At 33.5% G+C, this 16470-nt stretch overlaps 1 protein-coding gene across 1 annotated transcript; it reads left to right on the top strand.

Annotated features, from left to right (window-relative positions):
• The first annotated feature begins 853 nt into the window (after positions 1 to 853).
• Positions 854 to 4097, top strand: LOC18596485 (pyruvate dehydrogenase E1 component subunit beta-3, chloroplastic). The gene is made up of 4 exons (XM_018123843.2): positions 854 to 1167; positions 1260 to 1366; positions 1463 to 1506; positions 2744 to 4097. Exons 1-4 carry the CDS (start codon positions 1059 to 1061, stop codon positions 3714 to 3716), a joined length of 1233 nt encoding a protein of 410 aa, XP_017979332.2. The 5' UTR covers positions 854 to 1058; the 3' UTR covers positions 3717 to 4097.
• Positions 4098 to 16470: the final 12373 nt, after the last annotated feature.

A 16470-nucleotide genomic window follows, 5' to 3' on the forward strand; every position in this document is an offset into this window, starting at 1 on the left:
CTCAACATGCTGACGGAAAATTTTTTTACCGTCAAACTATTGAAACTTTAAAGGTTAATATTGGAACTTTACTGAACTATGGTAATTGGATGTATTAGGGAGCATTTGTGTAGGGATTTGTCAAAATAGTATAATACTCCATCACTTTGATAAAAAAAAAAAATTCAAATTGGATGCATTAGGGTTAGAGGTTAAGAAACTTTGAAAGATCTTACATTATCATCCCATTCTCATGGGAATCTTTGCATCTATTGACATGGTTCAATAAACTAAATCACCTAAATTCTTATTTGTTATTGTTTTAAAAAAATAAAGCTAAAAGAAATATATTATAAATCTTTTAAATTAGAACATGAATAGCAATCCTTCTATTCCATTTGCTTTTTTCATGACAAAAGAATTTTACTAAACAAAAACCAATTTATTTTTCTAATAAAAAAAAAAAAGGAAAAGAGGAGAAGAAGAATGAATCAATAATGGATCTTTGTACTTAGAAATTGTGAGCTCAGGAGCACCAGATGACTGCCCTACTAGAAACTAATTTCAACCACATTAACGAGCCGCTGGTTAGGGTCGTTAGTTGGTCTAAGGACCTGGTGGGTCACCAAACGATACACGTCATACACAAACCAGAAAAACCACACGCTCCGTTATCTTACACCCTCAATTTCATCGAATCGAATCTCCCCACGTTTTGCAAAGGAGGGCAATTTCGTAACCCAACTTCCTTTTTCCACCCTCGTGTCCGCAATCCATTCGAACATGTTGAAACGTCACAGGTGAGCATTAATACCGAAGCAAATAGTCGTCGATGAAAACGAAGCCCTTTTAAGGTGTGGTGGCTCGCTCTCTTGGCACTTGAAATAAATCGCCCAACGTAAACTAAAAATTAATAAAAGACCCTCAAATTCTCCGCCCATTTCGATTTCCTTTTCACGTATAAATTTCCACTCTCCCTCTTAAATCCATTTCCATTTCCATTTCCATTTCCATTTCCTTTTCTTTGAAATTAAATTTCATTTTTCATTATCTTTTTGTTTTTCGCGGGTGCAAATCCAATGGCCGCGATCTTCCAAGGAGTTGGAGCTGCTGCAGCTTTATCGTCGTCACCGTCCAATTCTTTTGATTCCAAGAAGTTGCTTTTCTCTCCTCGTAGATCCTTCTCCGGTTCGCTGCACTCAATTTTTTCTTCGATTTTCTACTGGTTTCGTTTCTTTCTTTTTTAGTTAATTTTCTTTTTGAAATTTGATTTGATGCAGTGAAGAAAGGGGCGAGCGTTGTTGTGGTCAGATCTGATGGAAACGTGAACTTGGATTTGAACCCTAGAGGTCGAAGGGCTCAGCAATTGATTGCCAATGCAGTTGCTGTAATGATTCTCCCTTTTCTCTTTCATTTTACATTTTGATTTTTTTTTTTATTTTGTGTTGTTACTAAATTTGATTGTATTTTGTTAATGTTTCAGACCAAGGCTGACAGCTCTGCAACTTCTTCATCTTCAAAACCAGGGTATGATTCTAATTTCGATTTAAAGCTAACTTTCGAACTAGTGTTGCATTGTAGTCCGCTGCTCAATTTTGTCTTTAAAGATATGATTTTTATGAAAGTAAAAGGCAAGTAGTTAAAATAACAACTAAATTGTGTTTTAGTGTCTGGTGGCGATATGAAATATGTTGATTTTAGTACTACATTATTAGCATTGGTTGGCAAATGTTGTTAAAAACTTCGCTGTCTAATGATATTCCTTGAAGATAACATCAAAATCTTTTATTTTTTGTTCTGTTGTTTTTTTTTTTAGATTTTTATGTATTTTGGTTTTCTAATCAGATTTCTCCATGGGCATATTTGACTCAAATGCTGCTTTTTTATTAGGTTTAATCACATAATTCTTACATGTATCTTATTCTTCAGACTTTTTAAATACAAGTCTGAGAGATACCATTGATACCATAGTTTCTAGCACGTGTGAGGAATGTGTGTGCTTAGATAATTTCCTGTTTGTGCATTTGATTCCATTCACCCCTTTGTGAAATCAATGCTGTCTTTCATAAGTGAACTATTTGTTGGTATCGCTATGTTGTAGTTTGCTTACTCTTTTTCATTCATGCCTTTGTTTTGACAAGCATTGTTCTTCGCTGTTGTAATCCTGCAAGTTTTAGTGCAGTTACTGAGCTATCGCAGACCTGTTTTCCTTTTATTGTTGTCAAATAAGATGCCAAATGTGCATTGTTTACAAAATATATTTCTTGATCCATGTTTCTTTTTCCATTTAGTTACTTCTACATTATTTCCGAAACATGTAATTTTTTCTTGTTATCAAGTAACAGTAACAAGATTGCATATACTTAAAATGGTTTCAAATGAAATTCAAATAAAATTTATTTCTAAAGGAAAACCTCATTGCTTATTTCCATTGACGATAAGGAAGTTTTTCTCCTTTAGTTAGTAGCAAAGTTTTTGGTTATAACCTTATAGGAAAGGGCTGTGTGTGTGGTTTTATATGTGTCAAATGTGAGTGAAAAGGGCATCAGTTGAGTGTTGGATGTATGTATGTGTTGGTGTATAATGTCTCTGTTTTTGTGTGTTGCAATGGCATAATATTGCATCATCAAATTTCTGCATTCATACTTGTTTGCATTATCATGTCTTTTGTTTTTTCTATTTTCTTTTAGGAAAAATGTTAGCACTATCATGTCAATATCACTTATCGGTATTGAATTTAACTAGATCATTATTTTATTGCCAGACATGAGCTTTTACTCTTTGAGGCTTTACGAGAGGGCTTGGAAGAAGAAATGGAGAGGGATGCCTCTGTATGTGTCATGGGTGAAGATGTGGGTCACTATGGAGGCTCATACAAAGTGACCAAAGGACTGGCTACAAAGTTTGGGGACCTTAGGGTGCTTGACACCCCTATTGCTGAGAACTCCTTCACTGGCATGGGAATTGGAGCTGCTATGACTGGTCTGAGACCAGTTGTTGAGGGTATGAACATGGGATTTCTCCTCCTTGCTTTTAATCAGATCTCCAATAACTGTGGTATGCTCCATTATACATCTGGTGGTCAGTTTACCATTCCCATAGTTATTCGTGGACCTGGTGGTGTTGGACGTCAACTGGGGGCTGAGCACTCTCAACGCCTTGAGTCATATTTTCAATCAATCCCTGGAATCCAAATGGTTGCGTGCTCAACCCCTTACAATGCCAAGGGCTTAATGAAGGCCGCGATCAGAAGCGAGAACCCTGTTATACTTTTTGAGCATGTTTTGCTTTACAACCTCAAGGAGAGAATCCCAGATGAAGATTATATCTGTAATCTTGAGGAAGCTGAGATGGTAAGGCCTGGAGAACATGTCACTATTCTAACCTATTCACGGATGAGGTATCATGTGATGCAGGCTGCAAAAACTTTGGTGAACAAGGGTTATGATCCTGAAGTAATTGATATTAGGTCTCTGAAACCATTTGATCTTTACACTATTGGGAACTCAGTCAAGAAGACACATCGTGTTCTTATTGTGGAGGAGTGCATGCGGACTGGTGGTATTGGTGCTAGCTTGACTGCTGCCATCAATGAGAATTTCCTTGATTATTTGGATGCTCCAATTATGTGCTTATCTTCACAGGATGTGCCAACACCATACGCCGGAACATTGGAGGAATGGACTGTTGTTCAGCCAGCCCAGATTGTGACAGCCGTTGAGCAGCTCTGTCATTAGTTGCAACAGCAGAAATAGTGACGGCATAATTGAAGTTTTGTTACTCTTGTTATGTTTATTTCTAAACAAGTTCTCTTGCAACCTTGTTTTTGAAGTCTAATTTCTGTTTGTTAGCAATTTGTGTTAGTTAAATCTTGCAAAAGTTCATCGAGTTGAGGCCTTCTGTTTGATCCAGTTCTTTCTTCACTGAAATGGCAAGTGAGATCTTGTTTCAGCAATAGTTACAGGTAGAGTACTGGAAAATAACTCTCCACTTCCAGTTGCTCTGTCACATTACTAGTGAGATAAGCCATGTAATTCATTTTGTCTATTTTTTCCCTATGGAATGTGGTGTGGCAAAATAATCTCAGTTATTTATATCTTTTTATTATTGTCTTTAAATTGCAGTGGTTTTCACCTTCAAACGTAATCACCTCGTAGTGGCATTCTAACTTCTGAGTTGTCTGGGCTGTCTGCTCAGGTTTCTTGTATTGGGCCAACATCTAAACTGGGCTCTTTTATAGAGTTTTGATTTGAGCAGAAGCTAACTCATGCTTAATATTGTTGGTTCTTTTTCGTTTTTAGGTACTTAACAGAGGGTTCTCTGTCCATGCTAAGAGAACCCTACTCGATTATATAAGATCAATGAGAAGCTGATCGTGATGTTTTTGTAGATTGGGGTGAACCTTAATGTGAATCATTGAAATTTGATACGTCAGATATTTTATAGTAACTTCTGTTAAAGCTGTAGGCCCTTTCTTTGGGATTACGAAGTTGGGGAGGGAAACTTAAAACTTATTTAGGACATTTGGAAAGGTGACGTATGGCTGCTATCGTGCCATTTCAATTGCCATAAAGCTGGACTGTGTTTTACTTCCTCCTTTTTGCACTTTCTATCATTAAGATTAGATGAGATTAATTAGTGGATTCAAACAAGCATGTTGAGTGGCTTCTGCCAACCATGTGAAGGATTCATACCCTGGAAAATGGTCTTGCTGAAGCAATATACTAACGACAGTTTGCCAAAGGATCTTGACACAGTAAAAAACGTTGGGTCTTTGAAAGCTGTTACATGAATGGCTATGTTTTTCAGTGTGTCAGCTAGTACATGCATAACAATGTGTCCAGCAGTCGAGGAAAGCAATCATTACAGAGATTGACAACCTCTTGCTTTCTTGATTTGCATTCAAATCTACCCATGTGGAAGACATGAGGAATAAATCAAATTATTAATAGACGGCTAGATATTTCTTTAAGAGATAGGAGGCCTTGTTTTTATGTCTGAAGTCATAGTGCTGGTTCTCGATCCAGTTGTGTTGTCTTGAATCTTGATTCCATAAAAATCTATGGCATTCTATGTACATGTATCAGCATTAATTGTTTCTGTCAAAAAAGATGAGTTGATCTTGTTAGTAGTGATGGGTGCTACTTTGCTGGCTTGATTTTCAACCACATACATATGCATGTGGGCATCTGCAGGGAGCAGCAAAACCGGAGCATGCTCTCTTTCTCACAGTAGAAAGCTATACCAGTTATGTCGGATTGTCCGCTGAAGAGTAGTATGAGTTCCTGATATACTGTTTACTCTTTCACTTTTGGTTCAAATGTTTTGAGAAAAAGATCGCTAGACAGCAATACATTATTTAAATTATGCCCAAGTTTTATACAAGAATACAAATGATTTCCATAATCAGTGTGTCTAATTTATTCATCAATGCCAATATCTATGAAGCAGTAACAGTTTATGTCGGGTTGCTAAAGATGTTGGAAAGCAAAGTGCAACCAGTCTTTAGGTTGATGATTTTTCAAATCTCACTCCTCATCTGTGTGTCGACTATGATTCCAGCTTGGCTTACTCATCTTTTTCAATTTTTAGATTGGTTACACTTGAACTAGCCCATGCTCTATCTGTATTTACAGATAGTAAATCTAATATTCCTAACTCCATGAGTGGCTGCTAGTGTAAACAATAAATGCAGCAAATCCTTTCTTCTCATTTCATTTCCCAGAGTGTGCTCAAACAAGCATAAGCATGTTCACCCGCATTTGTTTTGATTGCATGTGAGTGGTTTTATGTTCTGACATGGACATCATGGGTTTTTTGCAAGTTGCAAGCGCTTTACAACTACTTGTCTTGTGCTCGTTCCTTACTGTAACCAGAATCAGCGTATCAATGGTAGGTAGAACTAATTAAGTGCATGAGCAAGAGCATGAACATGGTTACTATACAGCAAGGTTTCTTCTTTAAAAGCAGCCGTTTATATTTTAGCTTCTGGGACAGAAATCCTTTTAAGATATGATTCGTTTCTTTTGTTCCCTGCGTTTCAAATCAAAATCGGATTTAAGTTTTAATTTCTTTAATGTGTTATTAAATTTTTTCCTGTTCTATGTCCCAACTTCTTGGCATTGACTTGCACCCCATCATGGTAATAGTTTTCAATTTTTTTTTCCTCTTGGTCTGTTATTTTCCTAGCACATGTGCCTGATTGGCTTACTTCAAATAAAATTAAGCTGCTGCCTGCTTGCCATGATCTTTTTTCCTCATTTTTATTCACCTGATCATATATCAATTGGACATTGCTACTAGCCAAAGATATTAGAGAGTATATGCTTTTGAGATGGATTCATTGATTGGGACGAAACTGGTGTCTGATGAAATTTAATAGCTCATGCTGTGTTGGTTTAGCAGTATTTTGGTTTTCAGCTGAATTGTAACATAAATTAGCTGGGAATTGTTTCATTTTTAATTGAAGATGCCACTTAGTGGTAAGCTTTATGTATAAATTATTCAAGATTTTTTTGTCCCTGTCAAAAATAATTTCTAGTAATTATTGTCCACTTGTTCTGCTAGTCAGTACCAGCAAGAACAAACAAGTAGAGAAAGGTTGGTCTAAGAGTCAATAATATTTAAGACTGATATATTTTATCAATGATTCGTTCCCATGCAAAGAGCTATCAACTACAGATAATCAAAACAAAAAACGTGCTCATTCTTAATTAAAACTCCTGTCTCAAACATGCTTAAACATGTCCTTCGTACACTTGTTGCTGTCCAATGATCCATGCATGAATGACGCGGTGCCGTGTTCTCTGTGAACACTCAGAGTCTCAGACTCACAGCCTAATATCATTTCTTAGCTAACTGCTGGTTCTGAGCAGATCAGATCAGCAAAGGTGTTAAACACATATCAGTAAGTGCATGAACATGAATTATCAAACAATGCTCCTTTAAATCAATTCAGGCAAGATTGGCCCCAGCAGCAGTCTAGATATGCATTCATATCTACCCATGTGAAAGACTCGTGGAATCCTGTGATTAGTTGGCGGTAGATGTTTGGATATGATATGTTCTTTTTGTCATTAACAAAATGAAATTTATTTATTTTTTTGCTTTTCCTGTTTATTGGTAGAATCTGCCTAAATTTGTCTTTAGTAAGATTCGTTCGACAGTGTCATATGATACCCTGTTCCAAAGACGGCCACCTCCTCTAGAAATCTCTCTAATCACCTTTGGGATTTATTCATATGTGCCATAATCAAGCAAACTGTTCATTTTGTTTTTGGGTCAAATGGTATTCGAAATTAACTTCTTGAATTGATGAGACTAAACCCTCTTCATATATCATCATGATTCATGGATAACATGGTATAAAGCCAGAAACATTGTACTTTTTGTGTGCATTAGGCATGTGAATGGACCATGTGCATAGCAAGTTGTGGGTGTTGGGATGCATGTGGTTAAGGTTGGCATAAGTGAATCATGTAGGGGTTATCAGTGCACCAGACCTGCTGACCCCCTCAAGAAAGTGACCCCTCCTCCCTCCAAAAAGAAATTGTTTCTCGTGGTTTCCAAGTGCCTATAACATGCACAACGGGGACCAATTTTTTGCCCTTAGGTTCACCATAAAGTGAAATGCATCCATACCATTATCCCATTTCCATTGCTGATGACATCGTGGCCCAGAGACAAAGACTGGTGTGAAGATAAATGTTAGCTGTTTAGGGCTTGAAAGCAACCTCAACGGTCTTTTCTAGCCACCCCACAATTTCAAAATGTCTTCCATAAATAATCTCAGTGTTTTTAAGTCTTGCTGAGGATTTGTTAATAAAGAAATGGAGGAGATGAGGGGGCCGCGGGCTCACACTGTTGAAACCTGTTCTTGTGGATATCAGGATTAGGGCATTAAAACCATTTGCAGCATCCCAAGAAAGTTGTCTCTATGAAATATTATAACTTACCTGACCATTTATGTTGTTTGCTTATTAGGGCTTGTAGGAATTTGTGGGAAAAGGTTGCATGGAAAATGACCTCTACTTCAACTCAACTCTCTTGTAAATCTCTTTAATACTCAAATTAAGTTGGGAGGAAATAATATTTGAAGATGAATTTCTTTTGGGTTGATTGGAATATTATTCTCTGCTTAATTTGCTATTGAAGATCTTTTATTACTTGATTTAAATAAAATTCTTGACGAAAATGAATATTTAATTTAAAATCACTTAATAATAAATAAAGATTATTGCTATACAAGTTGAAGGTCCAAAACTATGGTTCCATTTTTACCCCACTTATTGATTTTACGTTTTTCAAAAGAAAAAAAAAAGATAACGACATTATTTTTTAAATTTCAAAATTTTTAATATTTTTAATTTAATTAATGTGTAAATTTTTTGTCATCATTTTAATACTTTTCTTTAAGAAAACATATTCTATATCTACCATTCCTTCTTATATAAATATAAGGTTAATAATCAAATTTACCATTTTACTAAATTAGAAAATTTCCAATTTATCACTTTATTTTTTATTTTAATGCAATTTTTGGTGCAAAATTACTATCATATGATGGAAAAGGAATATTGCATCAAAAATCCCAAAATTCTATTAGCCCTTGTTAATGTGAAAAAGAAAATAAAAGTAATAATTTTTTTTACAAATAAGCCGATGAGGTATCATCTAGCGCCAGACGGCGTAAATCCGACTTCAGAAGCCGAATTTAGCTTCTCTAGGTCGAATCTGACCTTGAGAAGCAGCCAGATTTAGCCTTCCAAGTCGGCGGCCATGGAGGCAAACAAAGAGAAAACTGCTAGGAAAAAAATGGGAAAAGAAAATGATCTTTTTATATTTTTACTAACAAATGGTTTTTAGTACAAATATAATTTTAATGTTTAGAATATAAAAAATAAAGAAAATGATTATAGATTTTTGCAAAAATACAAAAAAGATGTTTTTAAAATATAAAAAATATATTTTCTTGTTATTAATCCAATAATTTATCTAGTCAGAATCTATTAAAGAATTTTTTTTTTCACATTACAAAGAGCTAACAGATGTTGGGATTATTTGATGGAATATTCTTCTTCCATCCAAATAATGGTAACATTACTTATACCACAAAATGATATTAAACAGTAACATTGTATTAAAAACAGTAGAGAGATAAATTTAAAAATTTAATTTATTATAGTGATAAATTTGATCATTATCTTTAAATATAAATTTCCTTGATGGTTCAGCTTTGATGATAGATGGGCATATAGTCTTAATTTTGCATAGTTTTGTTAATGAGGTCACACTGCATTTTAATGTTGCTATTCATATATTAAACTAGTAATTTATTTGTTATTTAGTTTCATTCAGCAAGAGAAAAATTGTCCACGTATATTGCATTTGTGTGTATTTATAACCTTTTATGTCTGTGTAATCGTCAAAACAATAACATTTAGAAAAAAAGCTGCATGATTTTGCCTCTTGGTCTATTATTGAGTTACATTTTCTATGATGCATGTCTTGAAAATTAAATCAAAATGGAACTCATAATTTATAATTGTATTAGTTTCGGGTGATAATGATAACAATAATTACATTTGATTATTATCAATTTAGAAAGTATTAAAGTAAAATGCGTTGAAATTTTCTTATGTTAGCATTTTGGGTTCCACTATTTTGCTCACTGCTGAGTAGATAAAGCTTAGGTGGCTAGGATAAACATATTTCACTTGCCTTAGCTTGCAGAGTAATTATACAAGAAAGTTTTAAGTGCTTAATAAATATATAAAAAATATATAATCTAGCCTTTGCAACATAGCAAGCACCTGCCAGTGCCCGTGTGGTATGGTTCATTCTAATGCAAACAATTCTCTTTCTTTCTGTCCAATGCATATAGGAATAAGATATTGGTGAAAGCTAGCTAGATGAGTTCCAAATGGGAGTCTCCTTTTGACGTGAGGAGATTCTGTTTTGGCTTGACCATCGCTCGAAGGGGCAAATCCAAAACCAACCAACAGCATTAACAGTCTGTTATATTAATTTGCCACATTCAATTATTTTCTTCTTTGTTTGATGCATGTGGTTATCATTTGATTTCTTTTTTATAATATTTTGGCTTCAATGTTAGGTCATGTTTTGCAGCTGTAAAACCCTCTTCGTGTCTCTGTCTCCCGATTTCTTGGTAGCCAAGTAGCTCTCCAAGTTACGAGGAATACTCTTGACTCAGCTCGTGGTTTCTTCTCTGTTTATAACATTTTTTTTATGTTCTTCTTCTTATCATATGTACATATATATTTGGTCGTAAATTCTTTTCGTGGCTCGTTGAGGGTTTTTAAATACGTTACATAAGAAATTAGCATCATTAGAATACTAAATATAAAATTATAAAATATAAAATATAAAAATTTAAATATAATATACAGGATTAATCATTTTCTCCTATATAATTAGGATTGTTTAAAAATTATATATTCAAAATAATTTTCTTTCAATTAAATATAAAACGTAAAGTATATAAAAAAGATATATTCAAGATAATTTTCTCTTATATAATCAGGATTAATAAAAAAATAATATATTGATGAAATTTTAAGTAATAGTGTAACATTACAATTTATATTTAAGAATTACTTAATAATTTATTAATTTTTAAAGATTAAAATCATAAAAAATAAATTTCACATAATAGAAAAAAAAGAATATGGCAAGTAAAAGATAAAACTCATATATGACATAACAAAAAAAAAGAATATGATTGATGGTTTGTAAAAATTTGAAAAAGAAAATTTATAGAAACTTAAAACATATAAGCAAATAGTATAAACAAATATAAATAAAAATAATTATATAAATTAAAAAAATAAAAAAATTAAAATTAAGTGAGGCATGTGAGATATTTTTTATTATTCTTTGTTTTTATTAATTATTAAATAAAAAACTATTTTACAAGAGCCTATTAAGTGATTATATTAAAAAAAATTTAATTTTATATGGTGTAAAAAAAATTTTAAAAATTTTGAGGGGGCCATGGCTCCCCTAAAGTTAAAAGAGGCTCTGCTCCTGATTTTAAGTTTATTTACATGTGGACTTATTCAATTATAATGACATAAACTTGTAAGATACATTATCCAAGTCTTATATAAGCGAGATGATTACAGCTCAAAATGCAAATCCGTCACTTAACCCCACTAATGCAAATATAAAACTATAAAAAGCATTTCTTTGGGACATCACATGCAGTGAATACACACACACACACACACACTGCCTAATCACCCTTACAGCCATGCACACGTGTGCTACGTGAACCTATGTGACAAAGAGAATGAACTACAAAAGACATCAACCTTCATTTTTTAGACTACTGGTGCACTAGAAGAGAGTAGCTTCCTTGTTGCTAAGTCTTCAATGAAGGTCGTAACTTCAACACTCCTCCTTGATACCTGTTTTGAACACTCCTAACTGCGATCTTAGGAACCTAAATGCCTCTCTAGACAAGCCTTTGGTCATTATGTCAACCAGCTGATCTTTTGTGCAACAATAGTTAACTTGAATTCACCATTCTTCTCAAATTCTCTGATGGCATGGCACTTAACATTAATGTGTTTGGTCTTATCTTGATTAATAGGGTTCTTAGTAATGGCAATGGTTGATTTGTTGTCAACAAAAATCTTAGTGGCTTCAAGTTGAGGATGCTCTAAGCCGAGTAGAATCTTCCGAAGCCAAATGGTTTGATTGGTAGCAATTACTACAACAACATACTTAACCTTTGTAGAGGATTGAGCCACTACCTCTTGTTTTTTTGGAATTCCAACAAAAAGGCAACACTTTCAAGTGAGAATACATAACCTAAAGTTCTTTTTGAATCATTAATACATCTAGCCCAATAATTGTCTCAGAAACCAATAAACTTGAATGTTTTCTAGTGCTCATACTTCAATCCAAAATTACTAATGCCTTGTAGGTATCTAAGAACTCCCTTTGTAGCTATGTAATGGAGTTGAGAAGGGTTTTGCATGAAACTAAAGAGCATACTGACTATGAACATTATGTCATGTTGCACAAGATATAACAAGTACTTAATAAAGCTTTTGTATAATAAGGAATCTGCCTGATCAACTTTGTCACTCTTTGAAAGCTTTTCATTTGCAGCAAGTGGTGTCCCTACTAGCTTGCAATGATCCATTTTGAACCTTTTGAAGATCTTAACGGCATATTTCTTCTGTGATAGAAAAATACTAGGGTTTGAATAGAGCCTCGTGGACTCTTTCAAAAAAAGAGCCTCGTGGACTCTGGTATATACACCTATACAAATTTAGTCAAAATTTTTGTTTGCATGATCAAAATCTGAAAGCACCCTGTTTTCATGCCATCATTTTGTGGCATCCAGGGGCCTAGAGAAAAAAAAATGCCTTTTTTGCCAGGGTTTTTGATTTGGCCAGATGCTGTCCTGTCTCACTGGCATAGCTAAAAAGTAGTAGTGTTGTTTAATATATAGTTTCAATTTCCTATTATATTAAAATCTGCGAAACAAATCAAGCTGGTGTAAATTTATGTTTGATGGTTTTTAACTTGAATTCAGTGGTTTCATTGACGTGGCCTGTGAAAATTTGAGCATATGGCTTCGTCCCTAGGATTCGTGGAGCTTAGAGGAGAATGCAACAGCTTTAGTGACATGGAAATAGTTTCGGGTTAGTAAATTGGGTGGATGAGACAGGGCTTTGATTTGATCATGCTTGACGAACTGCTTTGTTTATATATATTATGATTGAATACACAATTAAAAGCTTATCTAAGCAAACAAATTAATATCTTCTTCTTTCATCAAATCAATGAGTATTTTACCCTTTTTTTTCCCATTAATTTTATGCTTCACTTACTACTTATAACAAGGCAACCAAAAAATATTTCTCATTTTGTAGCACTAGCATTAGTGCAACATTCGTTTTGCGCCATCATACAAAAGATAGTTATTAGTGCAGAAAACTATTCATCATTGATCAAACAAAACCTCAAAGCGAAGGTCAACTCCTAAAAAGGGGAGAATAAATAAGGAGTGAGATGAGTCATAATACAGTTAGATGCCGACAAATTAATAATTAAGTGGCATTATATAAAATTCAAAAAGTTGTAATTGAGTAGCACTTATCTCTTAGCATCACGTCATCACTTCTTGTCCGCTCAGTGATTCTTTTAATTTATTTTGTCACTTATTCAAGTTTCTCTTCAGTAATTACGCAACCAATCTTTATTTAGAGAATCACAAGCTTATTGCCTTAATATAGTTATTTAGAAATTAATGTTAATTAGATCGATGAAGAAAATTCAAGTAAAAAATTCCATAAGTAATACTAGGATTAGAGCTAAAAAGATAGCCATGATTGTAAGTAATGGTTGTTGGACATATAATGGTATTTCATAATGTTTCAATATCCTTCATTGTTAAAAAAAAAAAAATTGAGTACTTTAAATAAGCAAATTCATTATAGGCTTGTTATAAGGAAGGAAAAAAGAGTGAACTCGCACGCACATGATATTAAGTCGAACCTTGAAAAAATTCAGATTTCTCCCATTGCATGCAAGTATACACGTGGACTAGGCTCCAATGAATTTTTTGTACCTTGATTTTATTTTTACCTACATGCTGATTGAGCTTTCCTGATTTGGTGCAATGTTCACTTCAATTTAACGTTAAATCCCCTGATTTGGTTTAACGTTCACTTCAATTCTCTAAGTTTTATAACTCCCTTGATTTGGTGCAATGTTCACTTCAATTTAACGTTAAATCCTTTGATTTGGTTCAACATTCACTTCAATTCTCAGCTTATAAATACCAGCCTCTACCTTAGCTCACAACAAACCTCTCAGTTCTTGCTTTTCTCTATTTTCTACTTCCTCTGCCTTCCTCTTCTCTACTTTCTTGCTTTTGCTGGGTCCTTTCTAATTTTATTTTTGTTGTTCCTAGTATCTTGATAATTTGTGCAAACTAATCAAGAAGAGTTTGTTGAATACTGAAGGGGTAACCACTATAGTATTTTTGCATCGAGTTTAATACTCCGACGGGATAGAAATTATCCTTAAGGGCAGTATTCCACACCTCGAACTTTCTTGAATTATTCCTGTGCTTTAATTTTTTTACAACAATCTTAAGGATTATGGATTTTCACGTCAATAATATTGCCGTCACCATACTTGCTACCACCGCCATCGTCAATGGTTTTAACCCGACTCTTGCTACCTTGTCCATTCCTGCCATGTCCTCCGTGTCTTATGCAAAACTGTTTCCTAACATTTCCAAAATCAAGGTCTTTATGGCAATAATTTCAAAAGATGGCAAGAAATGATCTTTTCCATTCTTGATGTTTAGGGAGTGGCTTTTGTACAATTCGATTCCAAGCTAGACGATGTCAAAATGTTAGAACAATGGACGCATGCTAAAAAGGTATGCAAACTTACAATTATTAGTACACTTTCTAATAAGCCATTGGATGTTTATAGTCCTTACAAAGAAGCAAAGCAAATATGAGACTTAATAATTACCAAATGTACTACTGAAGATCTTTGGAAACAAAAGTTTGTGATTAGAAACTTTTATTGCTGGGAGATGATAGATGACAAGGATATCAAGAGTCAAATTAATGAATATCATAAGCTGATGGATGACTTGAAGGCAGAAACATCAACTTGCAAGAAGAGTTCATTGTTGGATTACTTATTGAGAAGTTGCCAGAATCTTGGAATGACTACAAGCAACAATTGAAGCACAAGGAAAAACAATTGTCACTTGTAGACCTCATTGTGCATATCATCATCGAAGACACAATTTGGAGGGCGATTAAGGCCTCCAAAGTTAAGGAGATTGCAACCAAAGCCAATCTGGTGGAATGCAAAATCCAACATTGTCAACAACAGAGGTACACTAATAAACTTGATTATAAACCAAGAGCATCTCATCACACCTTTAAAAAGAAGGATAGTTGTTTTGTTTCTAGGAAGCTAAGGCATCGTGTAGCATAATGCAAAAAGAGAGTTAAGGGAAATGACAAACCTACTAATTCAAAAGTCAATTTGGTTGAAGTAGATGAATCTGATGATATAATTGTTACGGTAATTTCTCAAACAAATATGGTGGCTAGTGTGAAGGAATGGGTGGCAGACTCTAGTGCTATTAGGCATATTTATGTAAACAGAAATGTCTTTACCTCTTACACTCCAATATGGGAAAGAGAAAAGATAATATATCTAGGCGATTCTCGAACTACTCAAGTTCTTAGTAAATGGAAAGTCCTTCTTAAGCTCACATTTGGCAAGACCCTAGCTTTGAATGATGTTCTATATGTTCCTAATATAAAGGCAAACTTGGTTTTTGTGGCTTTTTTGGGCAAGGTTGGGGTGAAAGTGCCATTCGAATTTAACAAGATCATAATGACAAAAAATAAGGTGTTTGTGGGCAAGGGATATTGTAATCAGAGATTTTTTGTACTTAACATTGCAAATGTTATTAATGAAACTGCTAGTTCTTCTACTTATATGATTGACTCAATTGATTTATGGCATGGTAGATTATGACATGTTCGCATTTTTATATTAAGAAAATGCAATCACTAGACTTAATTTCTAATATTAAAAATGCATACTTTTAGTAAATGTGTAACATGTGTTGAAACAAAATTGATTAAAAAAACTTGTATTTTAGTAAATAGAGAATTTGAATTGTTAAGTTTAATTCATATTGATTTGGGAGATTTGAAACAAACTATGACTAGAGGTGGTAAGTAATATTATGTTACATTTATTGATGATTATTCTAGATTTACTAAAGTTTATTTACTTAGGCATAAAGATAAAGCGTTTGACATGTTTCTTAAGTATAAAGCTGAGGTAAAAAATCAATTAAATAAAAAGATAAAAAGATTTAGATCAGATAGAGGGGTGTGAATATATACTGATAAATAATATTTGTGAAAAGGAAGGAGTAATTCATTAAATTACTCATCTATAGTCCCCTTAATCAAATGGTGTAGCTGACATGAAAAATAGAATATTAAAAGAAATGATGAATTTTATGTTTGTTAGTTCTAATGCTCATAAAAATTTGTGAGGAGAAGTTATATTATTTGCATGTCATATTTAAAATAGAATTTCCTATAAGAAAACTAGAAAGACACTTTATGAATTGTGAAAAAGGTTATTCTTCTAACTTAAAATATTTAGAAGTATAGGGGTGTGTTGTTAAGGTTATGCTTCTTCATTTTAAGAAAAGAAAAATTGACTTTAAAACCTCCGATTGCATATTTATTGTTTATGCCAAACATAGTACTGCATATAGATTTCTTGTATTAAAAAGTGATGTTTTTGATAATAATACAATTGTTGAAACAAAAACTGCTAAATTTTTTAGTACATTTTTCCATTGAGAACTTATACAACTTCCCATGCACTTTTTAGTAAAAATGATTTTGAAATACAAATGATGATTTGAGAAGGAGTAAAAAAGCAAGGAAA

The sequence above is a fragment of the Theobroma cacao genome, chromosome 6, assembly GCF_053813885.1.
Source record: "Theobroma cacao isolate CCN51 chromosome 6, ASM5381388v1, whole genome shotgun sequence".
NCBI classification, from domain to species: domain Eukaryota; kingdom Viridiplantae; phylum Streptophyta; class Magnoliopsida; order Malvales; family Malvaceae; genus Theobroma; species Theobroma cacao.